At 40.1% G+C, this 27870-nt stretch overlaps 1 protein-coding gene across 4 annotated transcripts in view; it reads left to right on the top strand.

Moving 5' to 3' along the window:
* The window catches only part of POC1B (POC1 centriolar protein B), a 75277-nt gene that overhangs the window by 35851 nt on the left and 11556 nt on the right, over positions 1–27870 (top strand). For 2 of the 4 annotated variants that reach the window (XM_090042656.1, XM_090042657.1), the window contains one exon: positions 4142–4228. In XM_090042656.1, coding sequence (XP_089898782.1) covers positions 4142–4228 — 87 coding nt within the window. Of the gene's footprint in view, positions 1–4141; positions 4229–6780; positions 6845–9026; positions 9164–12264; positions 13740–27870 lie in introns of those variants that run through there. The other 2 variants (XM_090042659.1, XM_090042658.1) reach the window with 2 other exon arrangements.

The following is a 27870-nucleotide window of genomic DNA, read 5'->3' as shown; positions in this document are numbered from 1 at the left end:
GATTTTACAGTATTTTTCATGTTGAAGACACCATAAGGCCGAAGACTCTAGATTCATTGTCATGGTAGATGGCTCAGAATTACTTTGGCTCCAATCAGTCCTCTCCAACATCACTTCTAGTATGGTGATGGTAAGGGCTGTTTCTCACCAAAGGCAGAATTCCACAGGAGCACCTATACTCTACCTTCTTCTCTCCAGTACCCACTACTACAGAGAGATTCCATAGTCTCAGCCTTAACTGCATGATGGTGAAATTCAACTATATGATGCATAATCATGTTTTATTATGGCAGTATAAACAGGCCACTCAAGAATGATGCCGTGTTGTGCCACACACACACAAAAAAAACTAGTGGGGAGAGGGAGGTAACCAACAGAATCTGTATATTTTATTCTTAGCTGTTTCAACCATAGTTACTTTATTTAAAAGAAATCAATTGCTGGATGAACTTGAAAGGCTCTTGATTGGACTTTTTGAAGAGTTCTTGGCTGGAGTCTTCTCAGGAGTCTTGGCTGCAGGTTTTTCTGGAGTCTTAGCTGCTTTCTTAAAGAAAGTGTCCAAGGAAGCTTGGATAGATGTTCTTCAGGGAGATGAGCGACACAGTGAACTGGTTTGCTGGTGTGGCGTCGCATCGGATCAAGCGTTGTAAGTTGAAACTGCTGTCAAAGTTGAAACAGGGTGTCAATTCATAAACATTGCAAGTGCGAAACATTGCAACTCAAAACGGTGTAAGCTGCCTGTATATGCCACCCTTCCCAACAGAGGCTCAGGGCAGCTTAAAGTAAGAGACAGAAACAGCAAGTGGAATAGAATATGAAGCAAAAGCTCCTTAAACATTATCCCAGTGTATTGTGGCTTGCTAAACAAAATACAAAGATCTTAGAAACTTAATCTGAATTCCCCAGAAGCCTAAGCTCCACCTGATAGTGCTGCCCATTTTCTCCAGATCTTAGCTCTTCCAGTTATTTCTCAGTCAGCTTCTAATGTGAGTTTAAAGTTTTGGCTTAATTAAAGTACACAACAGATTAAAGATTAAACTGACAGTCACCACCTTCCCACCTACCCAAAACCATCACAAAACACCAGGAAAAAATTGTGTGAACTGGGATAAAGCATTTTTGATTGAGGGAACCTAAGCATGAAACAAACTTTTATATATCAGTAGGCTGATCTAGAGTCTGACCATTTTAAGGACTTAGTGAAAAATCTACCTATCTTTGAAAAGACCTTTTTATTAAAAAAAACCAAAAACCAACAACTTTGCAATACAGAGATCCCCTTTCTACCCAATACATCCTTATCAACCCAAACAAGCAATAACATAAAGAACAGTAAAAATCAAAATTTCTGCAAAAGAATTACTCAAAGCTAACTGTGAGAGATCAGTGACTAATGCATTAGCAGGAATTGGGAGTTTTTGGTTCATTTTCCTGCCTTACCACAGAGTTCCTGTACGAGCTTGTGCAAACTCATTTAACATTTCTATGCTTCAGTTTCATATCTGTAAAATGATTATAATGGTACTTCCCTATTTCATGGATGTTAAGAGGACAAACATGTCAAAGATTGTGATGATAGTGAAAGAGATTATGGTGATGGGAGCCATAAAAGTAGCCATATAAACAGACTTTGCTGTTGATTTTATGGAGCAGGCACTTGAAAGTTAGCCATATATAAAACCCTGAGGTTAATGAAAGATGAGTTTTTTACATTTCATTTACAGTCTATGTTAATGTTTCCTGTAGTTTCCTTTTTAATGAATGAAAGTGATTTTTTTAAAATTATAGAGTAAGCCGTTCTATCTTATTTGCCAATTTGCATAGCTAATGACTTGCTGAATGATTTTTTTTAAATTAGTAGCTTGAGAGAATCAATCTCCAGTAGTTTGTTGTGTGGATTTCAGACAGCATATAGCATTTTGTATCAATCAGCTTAAAATATTTCAGCTTGAAACAGTGTTTGCATATTTGTCAGACATCATGACTTCTATACACACAGTTCAGCTACTACAGAAACTAATGTTGCTTCATGACTTGAAAAAATATTCGTCTGAAAAAAAGTACTTTTCAAAGAGTTTTAAGCTAAGTCTATGCTTCAGTATGCATAGTATAGATACCTAAGATAGCTCATTTATCAGGAGTCACAACAACATGAAGCTATGCTTGTCTTACCATGCGTCTCTGCGCTGCTACAGCTAGCCTCTTTCTAGTACCTAAGCTAGCTTGGGTATTTTACTACTACATTATATAGTACACTACAGTGCGGCTAGATCTTTGCTTTTTAAATGTCTAAATGACTTTGGAGAATGGAGCTTAGGTTATGGATGGAAGTTAACAGTTATCAGTATGGAATGAAACCAGTGTAAACTGTTAGGATGTAAGTAGCACATCTGTATGGTACACTAGAAATATATATGGAGTAAAACTTATAACTGTAATCCTATTTCATTCATTAAAATTACAGTAATTTAGATAATTTGCGCTGTTACCGGAGCAACCTAACAATTGTATTGTAACAGCTAATGCACATTCTGAAATGACAACTCCTCTCTTTTGAACATAGTTGAAAGTCATTTTAAGGTTGTGGACAGATGTTTTTATGGACTTTGCTGTTGAGAGAGTAGCCCTACTCTCTCATGGTTGCTTTATGAATACCTGAATTGGCAGAGGAGATAGTTTAAGTCCTGAGCGTGCCATGTTTTGTCATTCTTGGGCTCTGCAGATAGAGAGCCATCTACTTTGGGAGGCTTGTGTACTCATGGAGAGGTGTAAGTAAGTGGTGTTTGTTTTTGTCATATTTGTAGTTATTGCTTCAAAGGCTGTAGCATTAGACTTAAGTTTCACTTTAGGTTCCTGTAAAATGTTTACATACTATTGCATATAGTGGGAACACACATCAAGAGAGAGAAATGATGAGATTATTGTACAAAAATGTTACAAGGACTCTTTTGTAGAACAGACTACAAAACAACATGCTTCCCTTTTTATTACTGTTTTCAGATTACCTGAGACAAAATCTAGAAACCCATGTGAAAGATGGGGAGCAGGAAATATTGTTTTGGATTTCATATATTCAAAAATCATTAGCTATCCGTTGGTGGTTGGTTTGAATTGTGAACATCATACAGTAATGATGTTGTTTATAATGATGTAACTGCTAAAATTAATTTTATAATCATTATTTTCAATACATTTTCATAATTTATTGTAAAACTGAGCTGCTTGATTCCTAACTGCTACACTAAACGTAAGAGCCCTTGCCTCAGTTTTCAGAGTATTTGAAATTCATAATAAAAACATAAATGATTCGCTTACAATTTGTCTTTGTATAATGTGTTTGTTTCTGTACTGCATAGTTATACCTTTGGGTGCAGATGGAAGTGCAGCTCCCAGCTGTAATTCAGAACAATTTCTGAAAAACATTCTGAGTTACATTACCCCAGACCAAACAGAAATTCACTGCTGGTTCCAGGGCAGAGGGAAATCTAGCTGCAGGCTGGGAGCCTGTAGCTAGGTTCCCATAGCAATAGCCAGGCTTTCTACCAGTCCTTGCTGTTTTCAGAAGGTGGTGGGGAGAGCCAGTGAAAGGAACTTATTCTTGGGGTTCCTCAGCTGGTGCTGAAGGGTAGGGTGGATGAATTGGAGCTCCCCCATCCTGGGGGGGGGGATGGGGGAAGGAAGAGGGGGGCTCCAATACACCCACCCCACCCTCCAAGGTGGGTGAAAAAACCCTGGACTGAACTCCTTCCACTCCCTTTGCCCACTCCCATACTGAAAACAGTAACAGGCTTGGCAGCTCTGTAGACACAAGTAAACAGAAGGTGCTACATTTTGAAAGGTCTTTATCTGGTACCTCATGCAATGTGGGCTTTCACCTGATTGGCCCTTTTTTTTAAGCTGCCTGCGGCTGTGCACTTGTTTGGTCACAGCTATGAACTACTTTCTGTGGCCAGATCAGATAAAAATTGTTACTTATATCTGCATCCTTCAGGGTTAAAGAAAGATGACTAGAAACAGTTTATTTTATATTGCTAATAGTGGTGGACTTGTATAACAGATGATCTTAAAGGGTTTAACCTTGATTCTGTTTTTTGCTGTTGTAAGAAAATGACTTTCCATTTTCCAATTTCATTTTCAACAGATCAATCCTAACTTTGATGTGACTGATTTGCAAACGCTTGATCCACCTGTCATAGATATCGGTTTTTCCTCGTCTTTCAGTTCTCCGGTAAGTTTCCTGGGGAAAAAGGACAGAGCATAGTGTAAATTAACATATTAGTGGCAATATATAATTTGCTAACTGGATAAAGTATAGTCCCAGTCCAAAAAACAGTTTTATTGTTCAGAGCGTTAAATATCTTAGCCCTCATGGTAACGTTTCCTTTCACAATTTTCAGTTAATGATAAAATGGTACAGTACTGAAGTTTTAATTTGGCATAAGCTTTCTGTGATGGTATTGAGGAGAAGCTAATTACTGGCTACTAAGATATTACAGTGTCATATATTTATACATTTAAGTTACAAAGCATTTGATTTTTCTAAGCTGAGTTACAGATAAGTAATATAATGGAAAACATAATGTATAATGTTGTTGACAGAGGGCCACTAATGTTTTAATTTTTGTCCTTTTATGGTGTCTGCTAGCTTTCCAGAAAAAAAAAAATGTGTACTAAGAAAGAACGATAGGATTAACTCCTCTTGGTATTAACTTTTCATGTAACACTGAAGTGTGGGAGGAAAGAAAGGCAGTGTTTAAATGGTGCTTTCGTAGGAGGAGAAAAATGCACTTGGTGTTGGGTAATAAAAGATGTGGAGTTAGGTTAAAATGAGTTCTTTTTCTAGGGTGAAAATTTTTTTTTCCCCTTAAACATAGCTCTGAAATAGTTCCACTGAATTTAATAATTTTGATGACATGGTTTGTAAAGAATATGCCTTGGGCAGTATTAAGCACATCAAGACTTATGGACTGAAAGAATGATTTTATGGATAGAAGTTGGACTAGGGAATAGATGTGAATTCTGCACTCTGCTCTGCTACAAACTTTCTGATAGATCATTTGATCGGTTTTGTTTCCATAGACTCAATAGTGATAGTAACACCTATGCCCAGATGGGTTGTGAGGATAATTCAGTATTTGTTAAGCACTCTAAGATTTCTGGATGCAAAGCACTGTAAAAGCTTGGATTATTTACCTCCCTCTCCAATTCCCTGCCAAACTGAAATCCCCACATAAAGTCTTAATATTTGGCAAAGATTGCTGTAACTTTGCATGCTTTGATACTTACTAGCAATATTGGTAGTGTGTTTTCAGTTCCAACAAGTAAATGGCTCTTTAGCGTAACTGGGGTCAAAATAAACCACTTTATTGCATACTTTTTTTTATAAGTATCATAAGTAGTCTTGACAGCTTAAGGGTTACTTAATGGGTAGGATAACTAATGAATTCCATCTATAATTTTTCAAAGCATGTTGAATTCCCCTACTTCACACACATTCAGCACTGATCTCAGAGTTAATCTCTGTTAGTTAAAGGTAATAAAAATGATATTATAAAGATCCCCAGTCATTTTATTGTATCAGCTTCATCTTGTTCTTTTTCTTAAATGGTCCAGTACTGCTTTATGAAACATTTGGGCACAGATTTCACAATAGGGCTTAATGATGAAATGAAAAGCTAATGTGCCACTCATAGTATCCCTTTCAGTCTATATTTTTTTTTTTTTGGACAGCATCTCTTTCACTTTACAGCCTTTTATTAGACTTACTAAAAGAGAAATAACTGCAAAACACTGCCCTTTTGACATTATCGGTAGTGAACTTCCTTGATATTATGTTGTCCCTCTGCTGCTTGCATATGGCTCTCACTGTACCACTCTATCATACTATACCATCCATTTCCTACCTTTCTCTTTCTTGACCTATTCCCCTATCCTTATTACTTGCACCCCTTCACAGTTCCTGTCTGCCTGCTTCTCCTCCTCCTCTCTCTATGCCAATCTTTTCCCTTTTTCTGTTGGCACAAATCCAGAGTCCACACTTCCATCTTCCTTTACTGTGGCCTTCTCATCTGTAATAACATTTGCCTCAACCTCAGCTTTCCTTCAGTCACCATCTGTTCACCCTCTGTTCCTTTTGTGCCACAGTCCCCAAACGCATGCCTATGGCCTTCCATCTTTATTCTTTCTGGCTCTGTAACTCCTTCTGTTTCTAAAAAAATCCACCATCTGCAATGTCTTCACGTCTGGCTTTCAGAGACCTGGATTTTTGTATCTGGGACTCATTCTGTAGCTAGCGATTACTTCTCCGTGCTCACTAGACTGAATCAGACCTGAAGGTGCGAGTATTTGGGGTTTTTCCCTTTTTTACTTCTGCTCCAGGTTCTCTTTCCCCCTCCCCCCTTTTCCTTATTTTGGAAAGCCCTACATGCGACTGTCCTTCCTCCAGGTTGCTGTCATCTGTTGTCTACCCATCTCTTCCCTATCCACTTTCCCTTCTGGCTTAATCTGGCTCTCACTTTTCCTCTCCTAATGGTGACTCTTAGTGACTTAATTTTCCGTGTTTATGGTTTGTCTTGTACCGCAGCTTCTCATGTTCTATAGCTTTTGTTCAAATTTCCAACTTGTCATGAAATGTTCACTTGTCTTGGGGTGTAGACAGCGTATGTTTTCTTTGGAGTAATTTAACTTTATTCTGGGGAAAGCAAGGAGTCATGTCATAGATGTCATAGTCATAGGATGAGAAAGGACCTCAAAGACAGTCTGGTGCAATCTTTTGTACAGATGCAGCATTCAGTATTCCTAAGCCATCCAGGTGAGGCCCAGCAGGCTCCAAGTAGAATAAATGGTAAGGTCACCTCCCACATGTTGCATATAAAACTTCTCTTACTTTAGCCCAAAGCTTTTTCATGACAGGATTGCGTTGCTGACTCGTGTTGAACTTCTAATGAACCATAACCCTCAGATTTTTCTCGACAATGCCACTGCCTAGTTGATGTCCACCTATTCTGTTTTCCATCCTTAGGTGCAGCATCTTATATTTTGCCTTTGTATTTCATTTGTGATCTGTCTGCATTCTTGTTCTCTACTTCTGCTAAAATCTTTTGAATTCTAATACCTCTGTGCAAGCCCCCTCTTAGTTCTGTCATCTACAAACTTGATCATTAGGCTCTGTATTCAAGTCCTAAAAATGTTAAACACTACTGGACCAAGAACAGGCCCCTGCTCAGGTCCAGGTATACTGTATCCACTGTGTTCCTCTTATCCATAAACTAATTACCCTGTCAGAGAAGGAAATGCAGTTGATTTGGTATTGATTTGTTCTCATCAAATCCATGTTGACTGCTACTGATCGCTCCTTTCTCCTTTTTCTGTTTTATAATTTGCTTCAATATTGTATGGGTATTGAAGTCGGGCCAACTAATCTATAATTTCCTCGGGTGGTCCTCATTTTTTTAAAGATGGACACTATTTTAGTCCTCCTTCGGTCCTCTGGGAGCTTGCCTGTCATCCATGACTTTGCCAGAGGCTCTGTGATTTTTTTTCAGCATCAGACTCTGCTGACATAAATTCATTCAAATTTGTTAAAAGCTCTCTGACATCTACTTACACTGATTCTCAGCCTTTCCCATTCTTTGTTTTATTGGTTGCTGTTTTCAGGTGTTGTTTTTTTTAGCAAAGATTGAGGGAAAGTAGTCAGTAAGCCACTTAAGTCTCTGCAGCTTCTGTTAATAGATCACCCTCACTGTTGAGCAGTGGGCCAACAATTTCCCTAATTTATCTTTTTAGTCTGACATTTGTAGAACCCTTTCTTGCTGTTTTTAACATCCCTTTCCATAGCTCACTCCACTGTGAATGACTTAACGAAGTAACTTTGAGTAACTTTGTTGGCTAGTCAGCAGGCTCACTCAAGTTCCATATTGCCTAAACCAGGGCTCTCCATTTGGCAGCCAATGGGCTGCATGCAGTCCACACAGGGGTTAACATGTAGCTTTAGGTTCCCACTTGGCTGCCATTGCTGCTATTGCTTTGGCTGTAGCAGCAGCCAAGGTTTGGGGCCTGTGTGCATACATGGAACATACAGCTTATGGGGCCCATGGCCCCCAGTAGTGCAGCCCCTGTGTTTGTGCAGCCCCTGCTCTTTTGGCCTGTGAGGTGTGTGTCCCTGGCTGCTTTGAAGTTAGAACTGATCTAAATCTTTAGAGATTTTGTTTAGGGGTGGATATATAAACTTTGTAGGCCCTAGCCTCACTGCGCACTGGCCCTGGCATTTAAAAAATGGCTTGTTGTGACCACCGGAGTATATGGGGTATGGTCTTCCATATACCAAGAATCATTGTACTGCTTGGGGGGGAGGGGATATAATCAAATCCCCCTAAATTTAGTTGGACAAGGTTCACAAGAAATGGGAGGGCTGCCCTCGCTTCTCTTTCTAGCCCCTTTCTTCCTTATCTCCAGGTTCCTTGTTGAATTCCTTTCCTAGAGACCTTAGCTGTTGATGTGTTTGGGAAAGTATTATGGTACCATTCTGAAGGGAAGTTCTAACAGAGCCAAGAGGTATTCCCTTCTATGTGGTAAACTCACTAAAGCCAATTTACCTTTAATTAATTACATTTTCCAGTTTATTTAATTTAAATTAACTGCTATAAAATAAGCCACAGTCTAAAAGAATGTTGTTGTGTATTGTCTTTTGGGGGCTTTTCTATAAAGGGTCAAAACTGTTCTGAATATTAGCCTGTTTATGGTGCCTTATTTTATGAACTTCATATCCATGTTTTTAAATTAGGTGAAACAAAATTATTTTCACCCTGATACAAAATCTAACTTGGTAACACTTCTCTGGTGATTTAGTGGTAGGGACAAAAGTCAGAGTCCTAATGAAGAACCTGCTTATAACCTTCAGTAGGCAGTTACTTCCTTTCTTTTAGTTGCGAAAGCATTATGAATTCTTGAACTGTGTGTTTGAATTTAGTCATGGAGCCAGTACTTGAACATGGACAATTGATTTACTAGTTTTGTCCTGCCCAAAGGTGGATCTAGGATTTGGCAAAGGGGGATGCAGGAGCAGCAAACTTGCGCTGCAGGCATGGCTGCCTCCCCGCTTCCAGCTGGTGCAGGCAGATCACATGGGGAAGCTTCCAGGGACTTTTTAAAGTCTTGAAAGCAGGTAAGAATTCCCCCTTCCCCTTTGTGGTCCAAGTCATGTTCCCTCCCCACCTCTTTTCCCGCCTGCCATTTGTTTTCCTCGCTGTCCCAGGGATGGGGGAAGCTTCAAATCTGCTTCTGCTTGTTCCAGTTGGGCTGCGTGGAGGCTGGGCTCAGGTGGGAATGTGACAAGACAGCAGCAATGGTGATGGGTGGAGGAGTAGGTACCCCTGCCCTGCCTGGTCCCTCAGGATCGGGTGCAAGACATGGGAACCCCACCTCCATTGTTACTGTTACTGTCCCAGCTGAGCCCAGCCGTTGTGTAGCCCAGCTGCAGCAGGCAGGAGCAGTTCTGAAGCTTCCTCTATGTCCGGGTTAGGGAAAGCAGCTGGGTAGGGTGGGGGATTGGAGGAGAAGGGACGTGGCTCTGAGCACAGGAGCGAAGGGAGCAGGTATTCTCACCTGCTTTTGGGACTTGAGAAAGTTTCCCAGAGGCTCCTGCAGTGTGGTCCAGTGCAAAATAGGAGTGCAGTGGGGCTGTACTCCCTTTGGATCTACCCCTGGTTTCTGCCTTGTGTTACTGAAGTAAGTATAGCAATCTCTTCATGATTTGTTTTGGCTCACATAGGATATATAGAATAATTCACATTTCTAACATTGATAGAAAAGAGACTGTTGTCTTTGAACCTTTTTCTCCCTGGAGATCTGTAGCAGTACATAATATTAATTTGTAGACAAGACGCATATGGAGAAAGAGAGATAATATGGGAGGATAGCAGTGCTGCAGCAACGAAATATCCAAATGAAAAGATTTTATTGCAAAACCAATTCATAGCTGTCTCATAACTGTGATTCAAATCAGAGATTTGAAAAAGAAAATACATGAAAGAATACAATGTATGAAAATTAAGAGGTCAGAAACTGAATTTTATAACTGTGAAAATAAATGTGAAAAAAATAATTTGTCTGTTGTTCTCCCAAATAATGCCCATGATTTCCCATATATCTATTGACTTTTAAATTTAAAATATGTTTGTAAAAAAATCCATTAGCATTTTGGCTCCTAATATTCTTTATAAATTACAGTTTTAAAAATAAAAGAACCTGAAAATACTTAGTCTGGTTTTCACTATAAAGATGATTAATTCACTAATATGGAAGAAAGATAAAGCAGCCTTATTCAAGACCATTTCAAAATGCTGCTCATCTTCTCCCATCTTTCCTACTTAGTGTGTGCATCTACACAAGACGCTATGTCGCTGTAGCAATAAGATACAGTGCCATAGCTCATTACTATGATGATGTAGTGGCAGCTGTCGCAAACTGATGCCAGTGCTACTGTGCAATAGGTTTGGAAATGACCCATCTGCTGCTGGGACTGCGCAGTAATGCAGTAACTTAGCAAGTACTAATTGACTGTGCAGTAACAACTGCTCAGTCGGAGGCATGCGTAGATGCGCCCAGTAAGAATCCTGAACAGCTCAGTATTGTCTTTACTTTTCAAAGTTACCAAGAAGTACAAGTTGGTAAGGACTTTTTTTGGTCTCTGTAGAAGGATAAGGACCATTGCCTTTCAAAAGAAAGAAATGGATTAATTTGGAAGATATAAAAAAATGTTTAAGTGATTGAACTGATGTATTTACAGAGGCAGCATGATAATTTTGAAAAGGTTAAAAACAAAAGTTAATGCACAGAAATTATTATTCAGAGGTGAAACGATGCAATGCAGTCCATACTTTTAATGGTAGGTGTCTGCGTTTCTAAATGCTAAAAGCAGAAAGATTTTTATTGTTTGTTTTCAACTTGCATCATAGCCAGCCCCTTGCAAGCGTGTCCATTCATGCAAAATGACTATTGTTAATCCATTCATCCCAGAAACACGGTGTCCTTATAACAAAGATTGCACAATAACCATTTGCATCTCATAACTATCAAGGTTGCCCTTGAGACCGCGAAGATTCAGCTGTTTGCCACCTCCCATCATAACAGGTCATATTTTTTGATACAAGCCTCGGCACATTCCCTTCAGAAGGAAATCCAAAGCCATCTACTAAGGGTGGGGGGATGACAACAACAACCTGGGGACTGTTGCACTTCATGTGCTTGACTGTGAAAATGAATTGGCAAGTAGTCTGAGCTGGAATCCCTCCAGCTGGAAGAATGAGTTTCTGCATAGGAAGAGCTTCAGTAGAGCAATTACTTGGTCCCAGTCTCCCTTCATCAACCTTTTTTGCATCAACTGCCTCTTCCTATTTTCCAGAGAATACTCGGGTGCAAAATTTAATATATGTCCTCATACAGAGAGCGTTTTACAGTAAACTGATCTCAAGGAGGCCATTGAAAAGAAAAGATTTAACTTCCTGGATAGATGTAAATAGAAAATAGTCATCAGAGCTAGCTGTTGTTTGAAAATGGTATACCAGCATTAGGAGTCAAACCAGAGCCAAAACTTGAGTAGCAACTAAGGGTTTTTTAAGCATGGGGTTTGATTTGAATTCCAATGCCAGAGATGCATGCATCAAAATCTTTAGTGTGCAGCGTATCTCTGAGAGGTATGCTAGAGCATGTGATGATAATTTAGAGTTTAAAATTAGATACATAGAAGACTTGGGACCCTTAATAAGAGAAGAATGAGATCTTAATACTGTTTTGCCGTGATAATACTCTAATATGGCATATAACTAGAAAAGAATGGGGAATGTGCATTGCACCGTTATGTAATTAAGTAATAATACATACCATGCTGTTCATTAATAATAAGTTTCATTTTATGCTTGGAGTCAAATGAAGCTTGAGATAATGTCAGGTTTTCACTGGAGACTGAATTCTGACTTGTGAATTCTTTCTCTCTCATACCCGGGTAAAGTCAGGCTTCCTCATTTAAAAAAACAAAGTAGCCTCTTTTTTCAATAATGACATAGCTTATTAGCTGTTGCCATAGCCATACTAAATTAATTCTTAATATTTTAAAAAAGAAATTCAATATTTTCTGATAGCTATGTAGGTGATTTAGATCTGCCAGAATGTTGTTACAGAAACTATCTTAGATCAACAAAGCATAGTTTTTGGTGAAATATTTAAAGAATATTTAAGTTCATCTGTTTCATTTTGTGGTTTGTTTAGCAATCGGCATGTTTCTGGGAACTGGAGGCTTAGAAGTTCCAGGTATTATTTCTGCCTTAACTTCCTGAGATACTGTATTTGTAAACTGTGACCTTGTGCCAGCCAAAGATTTTTTTTTTTTTTTTTTTTTTTAACTGGGGCTGGGAATCTAAGCCATATCCACAGTTCTCACAGCTGATTCCGAGGCATGTAGAAAATGCCCAACAGCTATCAGCCCACACATCCAATAACAACTGGTTCCTTCCTCTTCCTGTGGAAGAGTAACATCCTCTAAGAAGAACTGTACCCTGAGGAATGCAAGAACAGCAGCAAGTCTCTCACACAGGAAATTACTACTTTAGCACTCACAGAAAAGTGCTTCTGTCACTTGGACTGTCATCCCATAATGAGCTTCCTGCTGACCTAGAAGATGATTTACTCCTGATCTAAATGCCATTTGTGTGCCTGTTTAGTTTAATGGAAAATAATGAAGTTAGCATTCAGCATTTTTGCAAATCCGTACCCCCTCTTCCCCCCCCCCATTTGAGACTTTTGAAACTAGCAGCACAAATAAATGTAGCTGAAGATTTTTAGTATTTAATTATTTAAAAATTGGTAGATAATAAGTTTATGAGGTTTATGAGACAGGATGCTGGGCTTGGTGGGCCCCAGTATGGCACTTCTTACATCTTCATCAAATGCAATATGTAATTTTCACATTCTTTTAAAGGATCAGGTTTTGAATACTGTGATAAATGGGTTATTAGGCTAGAAGAGCTGATCCAACAATGAAAATTCTGTCCCTGTACAGGTTTCCTTCAGTTTATGCTGTACACGTGTTCCTGGAAAAAAGGTGCATAAGTCAAATTCGCATAAAGAGTACCCACTTCACTATGTAACAAATAGGGATGCGTTCCAAAACCTCAATTGTACTGACCCCCAGGCCCATTTCTACCACTTTTACAAGACAGTTTTGGTACTCGCTAACAGCAGACAGTACGCACAAGCACAGGGTGGTGGTGACTGTTACCACAATAGGGATTGCAGCTACGGAAGCATGTGTCGCAGACAATGAGCAAGGAGCACAGATCCACACAGGAGACTATATTTTGGTGCACATCACTTCCACAATGCACCGCACACAGCAGCTGATTGCAGGCATCCACCACATTGATCGCGTAAGAGTGAATTTACCTTGCACATAATGAATTTTTGGTATAAAAAGGGTCCTGGCATAAGAGCGAATTGGCACATACAGAACCCGCATAAAGTGAAAGAAACCTGTATTCCTAAATAAAAACAATCCTACATCCCCCACATGATCATGTTACTGTAGTATTTTTATAGGAAAAAGTCAATATCTTCTACTATAAAATAAATATACATTAGCTAAATCTGGATATTCTGATTACATATGTGGCTTAGGTCTTCTATCCATCTTTAATGCATGCTATGAGCATTCAACAAAATAAAAAAAAATAATGATGTAGCAACAATACGCTGTTCTTTTTTGTGTCCGCCAGCCTCTACCATAGGTGGTTTTAAGATTTTATCTTGGTTCTGCCCCTGTAACTAGGATAAAATGTATGTCTAATACATTGTTAATATATTTACTTTATAAAGCACAGAATTTACTATTATTGGAATTGCAATTTTGATGCATTGTTTTTTCAGTGATCTCTATTTAAAGCATCTTTTAAGGTTTTAATTAAGCACCTAATTTTGTTTAATCTACATTAAGTGGAACATTTTGACTATACCAAGGCTGCCTATCTTAAGGGACTGTACCATAAGTGGACTCTTAAGACCAAAAACCAAACAACACAACCTAGGCTAATGTTTGTAATATCAGTATCTTGTGTGTAGACAGCTCATGCATTCAGTGTGATTGACGTCTCTAGAAGCTCTGCGAGGGAGCATCACTCCTTTTTATTAAAAATGCTTTAGTGCAGGGGTTAGCAATTTACAGCCCACAGGCCAAATCTAGCCTATGGAACTGTGGCTTCTGTGGAAGGGGGCTTTGCCTGCACTGCTCTGGAGCCAGGCGCCAGGGTTTTGATGGCGGGGGAGCTTTGCTTGCACCAGGTCTTAGTACTGGCCTGCCTGTGACCTGAGCTGGGTCATTCCAGCCCACTGCCGGCAAACATTGATGACCCCTGCTTTAATGTGTGTTACTTTCCATGGACCATAAAGATAGCATGTAATATTACAGACTGGCCCTGCTTTTTCTGCATTTGGGATTTGGGGATTTAATATTGCTCTCTTCTCTGTATTTCTGAGGGATGGCTTTTTAGAAAAAGATATTTCTGTTACAGCTGCCAGGGTAAATTCATCATAATAAAAGGATGTTTGTTAGTCTGGGGGGAAAATGGGGCTAGTGTTGTCTCTTTTTTGGGCCAGGACTTTGAGGGAACATTCGAAGGGGTCTGTTCCAAAGTGTGTAGGTCTACCTAGTAAATTTGATATAGAGGAATATGTGAAGTCTGGATAGTTGCTTATGTGGACATCGTTGCTATGTAAGTAAGATGTTATGGTACTATGTAGAACAATAGGACAGCGGACAAAAAAATTGAGCAATGCTTGTGTATATGGTAATGTTTAAATCTCATGTTTTATTCTCCTTGAAGGGACAAAGGGAATGATAATCCATACCAAGATTGGCTTTCTCTTCTTTTCTCTCCTTTTTAGTGTGTATCTGTGTGTTTACCCAAACTCTAACTGTAAAATATTAAATCATCATAAACATTGTTCATCTGTCTTTTAAATGTAATTTTTGTAAAACATCTGGGGAGGAGGTGAGCCAACATTTCCAAGAGTTTGGTAGATGCTATGAATAAGACAAGCCAGTTATGTTTCATTAGATTCACTACTGGCTTTAAATAAATATTCTTTTCAGTGTTTCTGTTTATTTTCTTTAGGACTTTCCAATTCCAAAATAAAATAGTCTGCCCAGTGAGAGGGTTCCCTGTATAGAAAGGTGGAGACAGAAACGGTTGTATACTTGCTTCTAGATAGATGCCAAAAGCCGCCATCTGTTTGCTATAGGATACATATGAGCAAGACGCAAATGAATCATGTGGTTATTAAGAATAATTGAGGAGTTCTAGTACTTGGCATTTGTCCATTTGAATGCTTTTCAAATTTCCAAATTCAAGTTGGAATACTGTTGGTTTTAATTACACTTTCATGGTTAGTTTAATGACTTTTCATTGTTGGTTGCCACATCAGTTAAGTGAAAGTTTGTCTAAAATATTAATATCAAGGATTAGTTTGGGATATGTTTTATTTTCTAACTCTCGTAATAACCAGTGAATCCCAATTGACCCTATTTGCTGGTCTGTCAAAGCTGGGACTTTGAACTGTAGTCTGGTATTCTTTGAAGGACTATTTAATCCAGGATACCTTTCCTGATATAGGTATGTATATCAGTTTTGGTGATTGGGTGCGGGGGTTGCTTTATTCTTCGAACTTTCACAGTAGCAGCCCAGAATGTCATAGGAAGCTATCAAAATACTTAAAAAATAGCACTATTGTAAGACATTTTAAAAAATATGTCCAGAGTAGTACCAGTGCTGAATTTTCTGTTTCTAATGCAGCCAAACAGAGCGTATATCTTCCAACTTACTTATCTAATGTGCCGACACATTAAGTATCTTAATTGCTGCTGAGCAACATGCATGTTTTGACAGAATTTTTTAATAGACTACTAATTAAAGGAAGAGATGTTGAGAACATCAGTTATGTCAGACCACTCTAGAGAGAAGTTTCTTGGATATTTTGGATGTAATTCACAAAAGGTCTTCGTTGTAGCCTAATTCTGTGCCCGCTGCAGCACATTGTAAAAACTCCTGTCCACTTCTTCACTAGTTAAGCCAGTTTTAGTAAAGTCAGGGCAGTGCTAACTAAATGCTTCTGAAAATTCCATGCTGGTGTTATATGAGGCTGCATGGAGGATTGTGCTTTACAGCCTGATCTACATCTTCTATGTATTACTAAAGCTGAGTATTTCTGTGGACTAATGTGGCCTTTCCTTCCATATTCCAGTTATTAAATAAAACCTTATAAAAGCATTTCTGTTTAGTTTTTCAAAGTAAATTTTAAAATTTCGTTCACTTAGGATAATGCTGACAGTACAGTTAAAGGACATGTTGTCCTTTCCTAAACCTTGCTTTATCGGCCATTTTAAGTGTAATGTTTTATTAATAAAGTTTTGGTCAGGTGCTGAAGTACAGTTTATCATCATTACACAGTACTGTTTCTTTTTCTTTTTTTTTTTCTTTTTCCCCTCCCTGGCAGTCAGGGGATTTAGATGCCAAGTTGGGAAATACTGGGCGTGCCTACATGTTCATTAATGAGACACAGTTACTGCGCATTGAGCTAAATCAATGTGCAGTAGTTCACACTACTGTGCAGTTGCACCAGCATACAGTTTTTTTAGCGACGCTTACTGCACAGTATTCTAACACTACTGCACAGTAGCATATTAGCACCCCAGTATCACAGCATTCACAAGCTGCACCTGGTTCCTCAAGGTATGTAAAAACATAAAACATTTAAAGCTGTGTCTATGGCCAAATCGCTGATTCTCTGAATCAGCATTGAATCTTCAGATTCAGATTTGGCCAAATCAAATTGGGGACAGTGATCAAATCTACGAGTCGAATCACTGTCCCCGAGTTGGGTTGAATGCAAATTGAGTATGGCCCGTTTCACACACCCCTGCTAACTACTACTGTGTATGCGTAGATGGCACTACACTCAGCCAAATGGAAAAGAAAAGTCTCTAAGGTGCTACTTAGCCCTGCCTTATGCCCAGTAGCATGAGAGGGAGACAGCAGCAGCCCTAACTCTGCTCTTTCTTTATCTTGTGCATATGGAGGGAGAGTCAGCAGGTACTGACAGGGAAGAGTGCAGGCAAACCTCATCTGCTCTCCCCCAAGCCACAGTGCCTCAGGCAACATAGATGAGCCAGCACAGAGTGGGAGGCAATGACCAAATTGCAACTCTTGAGTCACGATTAGTCTCTGGTCTGGTGGTAGGGCACTGCAGCTGTGCTGCTTACTCAGGCTGGATTGTAAAATTTATAAAATTGCACAATATAGGAACAGACAAATAGCAACAGAACTGGAAGTCTATGCCATATCAGAAGCAGAACTCTCCTGAATCCCAGTCTGGTGCTGAATCCAAAAGACCAGTGTGTGTATGTGGACACTGAACAGCCGCAGAACAGCTAATGCATGGAAAGTCATCGTCTTTTTATTTAATTTGTTCATTAGCCCATGCCCAAATAGCTTGGGGGCCGTTGCTGACAGGTAATCTAGAGAGAAAGAAACTGACCTGAGAGGCATTTTGTCCAACTGATGGTTCAGGGCAGCTGAAGGTTAACAAGACGAGTTACACTTGCTGTGATCTAAGGCAGTTGTTCTCAACCTTTTTAGATTCGAGGTGTCCCCTGTTATATTTAAGGCACTTTTTGAAAAATGCCAGCTCTTACTTTTCACTCTTTTTTTGGCTCCAGAAAATTAGTAGAGCAATTCTTCTGTTACAGAAAACTCAGAAAGACCACAAGGGATCAAAATGTTTTGAATTATGGATTCCTATATGAAATCTCTGGGTTATTTTGTAAATCATGTTTTCATATCTAATAATGCTAAAATTGTGTGGTACCCTTAAAAGAATCTCAAGGTACCCTGGTTGCAAATCTCTCATCTAAGGCAATGTCCTTGGAACTGCAAAGTGTAAAGAGAAAATTGTGTATTGCATGTGCACAGTACTGAACATAGACTCCTTACACCTGTCTTGGGACAGTGCAAAAGAGTCACCAAGAAGCATTTTGCCTTAAGGTATAGTAGCTCAATGGAGTGGCTTGCAGGTGTATTACATCTGCTAACTGTTAGGGTTCAACCTAGCCCTATCCTGGTCAGATGGGTGTATAAGGACTGGAGTTATGTTTCCAATTCCTTACCATCTCTTTTGTAGTACCACCCATCCTGTGCTCCTCCATCTATTTCCTTCCAGGCAGAATCTGGTCTCCTGTGATTTCTTTTTTTTTTTTTTTTTTCCATACAAATACTTTTCTTGACAGGATTTGATGCACAAAATATGTGCATGTTTCCCAAGCTCCTCCCATTTTAATTGAGTAAATATGGCAATTTTACGTGTACTTTAATCAGCTCTCTGCTTATCAAAGTTAAATCAGTCTTAAACAGATTGCTTTGCTGATGTCACTCTGATAACCAGAGAGCTGATTAAAGTACAAGTAAAATTGCCATATTTACTTGATTAAAAGATACGGGGTTTTTCTCTATTTAATGTGGGGGGGGGGCCTCATCTTAGAATCGAGTAGGAGGCGGTGGGGGGCCAGGCAGCTGCCATGGCTCTGGCTCCAGTTCCAGGCTCAAACCCCAGGTTTCTAAGAAGCTGTCCCTCAGAAAGACAGAGAAGAGAGAAATACAAAATCCCCAAATACAGAGAAAGCAGGTCAGCAGCTGCTGCCTACCCCCCCACAGCCTCAAGCCCCTGCTGCCCCTGCTTCACTCCTATACTGCTTCTCCCCATCGTTGCACGCCCCCTTATTTTTGGTCCGTGCTGTCAGCCTCCAACCTCACTGCAGCCTGGAGCACTGAGCATGGCTCTAGCCTGGCCCTGTGGCAGTAGTATTGAGTCCATGCTGCCGCTACAGGGCTAGCTTGGAGCTATACTCTGCCCCAAGGCTGCAGCAGGGACAGACCCTACTGGCACAGAAGAAAAGGTGAGAGACAGATGGAGGGCAGATGGTGGGGGAGAGACTTTGGGGGCCGGGTCCTGGAGGAGGGAGAAGTGGCATAGAGAAGATGGGGAAAGGGGAGGTAGGGCCTTAGACTGCAGGAGGCAGGCACAAGGGGGAGTAAGTGTGGTGGGGGGGCAAGTGGCAGAGGGAAAGCTGCATGGCCCCCATCACTTGCCTCCCTATTGACTGTGCCACACTGCTCCCTTCACTGCCTCCCCACGACCTCCCACTGCTTGCCCTGTTACTGTTCCCCCACACTATCTGAACCCCACCTTCCCCATTACTGCCCCCCTCATCACCTGTCCCTTCACTGCCTGCAGTAGGGGTGGGGTGAATTTTAAGACAGTCCTCCAATAATTAGATTCTATACGTGGAAAATTGTAATTTCCATGTATATAATTATTGGGAGGGGGTTATCTTAAATTCAGGACCATATTATATTTGGGTAAACAACAGTAATTTAGAATACTTTTAATTGTGTGATTTAGTATTGACAAATAAAAAAGCCAAATTAATACGAAGGAAGTCAGGCCAGAAGCATTTAAGTAATTCTCAGAAAAATACTCTTCTGTTGTTTGAATGTAATACATAGACTTTCCTATTATAGACACTGTTCAGTAATGACTGATCTAAATACATTAGGTGGCTTTATCTGCTAGCTGCCTGAAAGAGGTAAAGATTACCTAGTGAAGAACTCAGCTGTATCTCTACAGTGAATCACTGAATTAATAGCCACTGTTTTCCTGCAGCATATAGGTAAGCTTGTATGGTAGTTCTTCTGAAGTCTATTTTTAGCGTTATACCTTAGAAGTTCTAATAGAACTGTAGAACAGGGGTAGGCAACCCCCAGCACATGTACCAGAGCTCAGCATGTGAAATTACAGGTTCCCCTCGATGTATGCTGTATGTATGTTCCCGGAGAATGGTGCATAAATCAAATTTGCATAAAGTGAACCCACTTTACAATGTAACAAATAGGGATAGGTTCTCATAGTGGTGAGGGAAGGAGTAAGGCTGGGACTAGGGAAGGGGCAGGGGGAGGGGTGATGCTCCTGGGGCTGCACAAGGCAGCAAAGCAGAGGGAACAGAGCAGCACTCACTCCAGCTGCAGCGGCCCTGAGTGTGGCTGGTGCCAGCTGTCTGCAGCCGCTGGGCTACACCGTGGTCTGCCTGTCCCCACTTGTATCTGCTCCTGGGCTCCACTGTGCCTTGGTGCAGGCAGCTGGTGTCAGCTGCTCCTGGGGCTGGTGCAGTTGGGGCTGGGGTGAGTGCTGTGTTCCTGTGCCACCTGGGGGGTTCCTCTTATCTATACTCACCCCAGCCAGTGCTGCAGTGGTCCCGGGAGCAGCTGACACCACCTGCCTGCACCATGGTATGGTGCAGCCCAGGGGTTGGGCTGAGCCCCAGACGGGACACGGTGCAGCCCAGCAGCTGCAGGGAGCTGGCGCCAGCTGCCCCTGGGGCCGCTGCTGGCGAGGCTGGGGTGAGCAGGGCCACAGCCCTTTCTCCTCCCTGCACAGACTTACCTGCTTGAGCAGGGGGGCATCTATGCTGATTACATAAGAGCAAATTTACCTCACATATAATGAATTATGGGTCTAAATATGTTCATTGCATAAGAGCAAATTTGCATATAAAGAACGTGCATAAATTGACAGAAACCTGTATTTTGCTCGGTATGCATGCCTTGTGGAAGGGGCTGGAGCTGTATTGCCACACCAAGGGTTGGGCCCCTCCATGGCTCCCCCTGACGTCTGCCCCAGTATACCAACATCTTGCAAGTTGAAGTTACTGACCCCTACAATAGAATATAGATTGAACACTGTTCCATACAGCACTGGCCAAATAAAGGGTTTTTTTGGCTAAATACTTAATTTTCTATGTATTATTGTGTTTCTGTTTACTTATAAAAGAACATTTGTCCCCTAAGATGGCTAAGAGGAAGTTTTGTATAGCTGAATATTTTATATCAGACAACACTTTCAGGTCAGAGCTTAGTATATGGACAAGGCCAAGTTACGATTCAAAGCTGTTCTTAATTGTAGCTTTAAGATGTTCCCTTGAATGTGTGCATATATAGTCTGAAGTGATTTGCTGTAAATTAAAATTGGCTGCTTTATTTTACTTGTGAATAGTGGGAATGTTTCTATGGTTTCATGTTATCTATCCTTCTCAGTTTAAAGAGCTTCCTGCAGCTATTTGCAGATAAGTTGAAAACCAGCCTTTATTACATTCCTTAACAATATGTACCCCATGGTAAAAGAGGTTATTTTTAGCACCTGTATTCTACAGTGGTATTTTTGCAATTTATGAAAGTGTTCAAATATGGCCTTCCTGAAGCGTTATATTTAGACTTGACTGCCTGGCAGGGAATTTCTCACCTTTTGGAAATCCAGAGCCTAAATGGTTTCAGTCTCTGAGATTGTGGTATATGTGTGTGTGAGTGGTGGTGTTTGCTCATAGAAAAGATGAGCCTTTATTCAGCTTGTTGTTTGGGATTTCTCCCCTAGATGCTTATAACCTTATGTAAATGAGGAATTGTGATTAAAATAATGGTTTTCTATTATGTATTTCATATATAATTGATTTACACATACTTGGTAATTTTACCAAAATGTATTTGTAAGAAGAATCAAGATGATCATCATCTGAGTCTATGCAGTCAAAAAACAGGCTGATACCTAGGGCTTTTATCCTGCCATCAGGATTTAAATGTATAAACTATATAGATCCAGGAATTCATATTGGCATGTATCATTTTACGCATGCACACACTCACGCGCACGTGTGCGCGCTTGTGGATTGACTGTTTTTTGGATCAGACTCTGGGAATCCAGAAATAATAGAAATAGTTGCTATATACAACACTGTTAACTGCATGGAATTAACAAACTGGGGGGGGGGGGAGACAACGAAAAGTTTTGTCTATGTTTTTTCTTGTTAGAGAAATCATAAATGTTACTGATAACCTAGGAGCTGTGTTTAAAAAAATAGATTTAAGTGATTGGTAAATATTCCATAAGGACTTACTGGTGTCTCCACCAGTTTTATTATAAGTTAAAAAATACAAAATTAAATATGAAAATAATGTTATACTTGGCTTATCTGGATTTTTAAAGGCACTTTATTTACTCCTTAAATATTTTTATTATGTTGCCTTTTGAAGCAAAATTGCATCATAAAGTTGTCAGAAGGAGGTTTTAATAGATGGCTAGGGAGTGCTTGGGAATTCTCTCATATAAAAAACAAGTAAGAACTACTTCAGCATTGTTGAGTAAGCATACCTTAATGTTTCTCTCTGTGGGATTCCTAACTGTTCATACTTTTTCACATTGTCGTCAAAGGAAAATTGCTGTCAGTTTGGGAAAAAATAATATATTCAGTTTACATTTAGGTTCACATTTTAGAAGGTTTCACAATCAGAAACACTGGATTTTTTAATTAAAACTTGGAATCTGGAGCAAAACTGACATTTGCTGGATTCTTCACTAAATTCCTTCATCATGGAATATATAGTGCACTGATTATAGATAGGCAAGTGTTTTCTATATTTTCAGCACATAAGTAGTAAATACAGATGCAGCTGGTGGAGGAGAAATCAGCAACATATGTAAAATTGTTGTTTTATTTGTTTGGAACAGCACACTAAATGTGCTCTGTATTTTCCAGGCAACCAATAAGGGCTTAATCCCTGTCCCAGAGTTAATCTATTTACAATACCATCAGATCTACCTATACCTATGAGCAGAGAAGTTTGCTATTTGATGCCACTGCAAATCCTGCTCCCAAACTCTACTCCCAAGAAAAAAACAAAACAAAACAAAACTAAATTTGACATGCTGGAGGATGACTCTGATTGCTTGAAGTTAAATTTGCACAGATACTTTTGGAAAAAACAAACTACCAGTTCTTTGTGTTCTGTAGTGCTCAGTGACATCTGCAAGCTCTGGCTGAATTTGTGGTTTCAAACAATTGGAAAGTACTCTGATGTTTTGTGTGAAAATGTCTATTTTATTGAGTAAAATAGTTCACTTACCCAGCTCATTTTGTTGGCCTTGAATGAGTGCCCTGGTATTGCTACTTAGTATTAGCTCTAAATTATAATTATGTATATAGTACAGTCGCATCTTACGCATATTTAATTTGAGCGATTTCAACTATACGCGCTTGGCTGCTGGGGCTGGCCACCAGGTGCCGGCTGGGGCACGGTGCGTAGTGCGGTGCAGTGTGGTACTGCCTGCACGCGGCAGCATGGCTGGGGGGGCTGGAGGGCTCACTCTCAGCTGGCTGCCCTGGCGGGACGAGGCAGCAGAGGACGAGAAGGGCGAGGAGTGCATGTGGAAGGCGCAGCTGTTACACTGCACTCACGGTCTGTGCAGCGCTGCGCCCGTGTTGTCCAGGCCCTGCGATTTCAACTATACGCGATTTCAGCTATACTCGCTGTCTTCAGAATGTAACCCCTGCATAAGGTGCGACTGTACTGTATACTATTTTCAATTTTGGCTGCCTTGCTGGAGGGTTGAAGGCCAAGAGTATTCTTGATTGCATGAGATATAGTTTATACTTCTAATTCATATGAATTTTCTTTTTAAATTCGTGCTCTTTTTTAGAATTAAAGAAGATTTTGAGTGACATTTTAAGGCCTGAATTTCTGTATTGTATTGGTCGGAAGAAACTAGAGCGCACACTGGAATGTTAGGACAACTTCTTAGCCTACCTGTAGCTTTATTGGTTGACTGCAAGTCTTAGTAACAGATTTAATTGTATTAGATACCTGAGAATTACTTCTTCAACCAGTGAAGTTCAGCAAGAAATAGATTGTAATCTGGCAATTTTTTTCAGTCCACAGCAGTACTGTAGAACAGTGGAGGAGAAGAATGGAAGTCTGTTGAAACTTCATGGAAATTAAGGACAACAGACAATTTATAAAGCTTGTTCTGAATAGTGTAATTGAGTTAACTCTAAATTGAAGGGAGAGGGCTTTTCATTTTTTTTGGTGAATATTATCTGGTGAAAATGGTGTTTCAAAGGAGCAAGAACTATTTGTAAATTTGGCAGATAGTTTGGCTAAATAGAAGCCCAAAGTGTTCACCTGGATAGATTTAAAAAATGGGGAAGGTAGCTGCAGTAGCACGGGTGCTATTTTTCCTGTAGCCCAGTGGTTAGAGCGCACACGCCCAAGGAAGGGGAGACATGGGTTCAAATACCTCCTCTGAATCATGCAGGAAGGATCTCAACTCAAGCCTCCCAAATCTCAAGTGAGTCTCCTAACCACTATAGTAGAGGAAGGGTGTGAGGCAGCACCGTTTTCACTGTTTTGTTGATAGTGCCAGCCCCTTTTTTAATTCTAAACCTTTGTTTCCAGATTTTTTTATTAAAGATGCCTGAGTTTTTTGATGTGCTGTAAATAAATTTTTTTTTAAAATTGGGTCAACCTGAAATGTTTTTATTTTCATTTTTCAGTTCAACCACTGACTTGAGAGAGTGATTTTTCACACAGCTCTGGTTCATAGCTGTGTACATCATGCAAGTGCAGTGCTTTAATTATTACAAGACAATATTACAATGGCCTCACATCTTTTTAAATTCTTTATCATTTTTAAAATAAATTGGTGTGCTGCATTCTCAAACTATATATATATATATATAAAATTACTAAAATCACATAAGTGTACAAAACTGATCCAATTGGGGAAAAAAATAATCTTGATTACTAACTCAGACTCCTGCTTGGCCGGGTTGTGTAACAGTAGCCTAGATAAATTGATTCCTTGAATCACGTCTTTTGAAGGTTAACATAGTCTTTCTTTTTGTCAGATGAATGTTAGGAGCAAGTTTCTAATGGAAAGGCTGTCTGCTGAGAGTGCTCTGTCTCCAGCCTTGAGCATAGGCTGTGTGTAGACTAAATGAGAAACAAGTGTGCACGACACTTTAAAGTGGGCTAAATGCCTTTAATGGTGTCAGTGTTTGCATAACTCGGCAGTGTATTGCTCATTAATTCCAGCCGCTGTAGGACATTCAGTGGTGTAACGTGCCTTAAAAGACTTGGGGCTCCTTCAAGGAGTTTTAGTTTGCTGCCCCTACAGGTGCGGAGCAAAGCATCGGGCTCTGTGCAGCTCCACAGCTCTGTAGGGAGCCTGACAGCAGTCTGGGAAAGTAGGCTCTGCCGAAGAAAAGCAGTGAGCCTGATTTTCACCCCCCCACACCCTCACAGCATGCCTGCCTGCCTGAGCTGTGTGGAGACCTGGTGCTGCAGTGCCCCCCAGGACCACCTGAGCTGGGTGCCTGCAGGTGGGTGCTGCCTGCGGGGTGGGGGGGCACTGCTGCCATGGAGGGTAGAGCTCCTCTCCCCCACAGCCCAGGGACCACATTGCCCACTGGCAGCTCGCCCTCCCCTCCCCACCGGAGAGGCAGGTGTGTGCATGACACGGGGGTTTAATCAGCCCTAAATTGAAGTGGTGTTTTTTAAAACCCACCGCTTTAATTTAGGGCCCCCATTTCATCTACATATGCCCATAGAAATCTGGGGCTGCTAGTGGAAGTTATGCAGGTGATTCTGATGTCAGGACATAATATAAGAGAGTCACTAGGAATCAGATTCAATACTCTGAAAGATTATAACACAATGAGGATCTGACAATACTGTTATCGTGGTATGGCTTGGTATGTAATGACTCAAATTCTCCTCTCATAGTGCTTATGTACGATGGACTTCAAAATTTAAAATGAACACTTTTTAAAAATGGTAGTTAAACTACCATTTAAGCCAGTAGTTTTCAATCTTTTTCAATTTCCGGAACCTTTAGAAATTTTGAATGAAGGTTACACACCTTTTGAATTGTGTGGGTATTCATATACTTCTGACTGATCAGTCATCTTTCATGGACCTCTTAGACATAGTCTGCTGACTCCCAGGGGTCTGCAGACGTGCGGTTGAAAACCAGTGACTTAAGCTGTTGCACTTTGAAATGAAGGTGCAGTCCATTCCAAGTGATAAACTTTTAAATGGACATCATATTTTTATATTAAATAGTTTCTCAAGCCTACTTCATTAAAAATAGGTTGCAGCAATCCAGTTAGGAGATGACAAAAGCACGTATAACTGACAGTTCTCCATTTGAGAATAAAAGTCACCAATTCTTTGCCAAGCCAGCACATGGTATAGCTGCCCTTGGGGGCAGAATGAGGGGAGGTGCTCTTGCACCCTGCTTTGATTCATCATCCACTCAAAGTTTTTAAAATCAACTGCCTGGCAATGGTAGTCTCATTTCTAGTCAGGCGGTGCTGAGGGACTTGGTTGACTTCATGGCACAAAATCTGCCTGATCCCTTCTAAACTTTTCATTCTAGAACTGTTTTTTCAGAAATGATACCTTTTAGTAGACTGACTGAGAAACTGCAAAAAAAATTACCTTTTTCTGCAAACTGTCAGTAAGGCTCAAGGAAAGTTCAAGATGGTAAGAAGTCTCCATATGTAGGAAATAAACTTGATTTTTGCACCGTGGAAGCAGAAGCTGGAAATAAGTCTCTCTGGGTCCATAAGAGTGTCTTTGTGAGGTTGCTTTTTGTTGTGCAGATCAAACAGGATTTCTTCTCTTGTGGTGTCAGATGGCAGGCAGGAAGATGTAGAAAAATTTTCATGGATCACTCTCATGACCCAGAGGCACAGATTTCTAGGTTCTGCTTCCTCTGTGCAAAAATGAAGTTTAATTCCTACATATGGGGACCTTTTACCATCTTGAACTTTCCCTGAGCCTGATGAAGTTCGTGTGAGCCCAAAAGCTTGCAGAAAAAGATAATTTTTTTGCAATTTCTCGGTTGTTCTAATAAAAGGTATCATTTCTGAACCAGAGTTTTGATTTTTTCATTTCCTTTTGTCTCAGACCAACACGGCAATCAAATACCTCCATAAGATATAGATAGTGAGCATAAGCTTTCATGAATTGAAGCTTATTACAGATGCTTTCTACAAAAGGTAGCCATATTTTCCCATCTGCCCCCTCTTCCCTCTATGCTCCCTTCCATTTCCTTCTCACCTACACTTCAGTCAGTTTTTATTTAACTCCCACAGTTTAAGTCCCATCCTTTTGCTTATAAACAGTTTTTGCTAAACTGAAGTGCTATAATGTGACATACAATATTTCGAGCATCAGGCTTGCCAGACAAAGAAGAGTGGGCAGCAGTTTAGATATTGTAAAACAATAAATGAGAGTGTTTAATAAATTACCAAATACAGTATTGGTATTGACATTCTGAGTTGTAAAAAACCTTATTGTTGAGTGGCTGATTATATGTTGGAAGTAGGAAACTACATTGTTAACGGTTTTGATCTTGGACTTACTTGGGCGTGATGCATTATTTGTGATTAATTGTTTTTAACTGTTTTAACCATGGTATCAACAATATTTTAGTATTAACAGGCAAATGTACCATATGCTCGAAACTGAAATAAATTTTTAAGTGCCTTGCCAACTTTATGATTCATTAGAAAGCTTGCCAGTGTAATTTCTTTCCTTAAAGTCCATCTCTTTCTGAAGACCATTAGGATATTCCACTGGAAGTGTTTTCTGTACGTGAAGGTTGCAGAAGATTAAAGACTGCAGTTGTGTGACATGGGCTTGTGTTTTTCATTTCTTTTGGATAAAGCTAAGACGACTAGTTTCTTCTTCAGTTAAACAGAATACATTTTGTTAAAATGCTGGTAAATGTATCAAACGTGAGTTTCTTTTCCAGTGTTTGTTTCTAACTACTTGGGGATATGTTCGGGAATATGCCAGTGTGATGAGGTTATGTGTGAGCCCCTTTCATAGATTCACAGAGTTTTGGCCAGTTAGCTTGACAGAAGCAAAGATGAGCAAT

Source organism: Crocodylus siamensis, chromosome 4 (assembly GCF_052110815.1).
Source record: "Crocodylus siamensis isolate JL-2025a chromosome 4, ASM5211081v1, whole genome shotgun sequence".
NCBI lineage: Eukaryota > Metazoa > Chordata > Crocodylia > Crocodylidae > Crocodylus > Crocodylus siamensis.
This window is presented reverse-complemented; position numbering and strand designations above follow the sequence as displayed.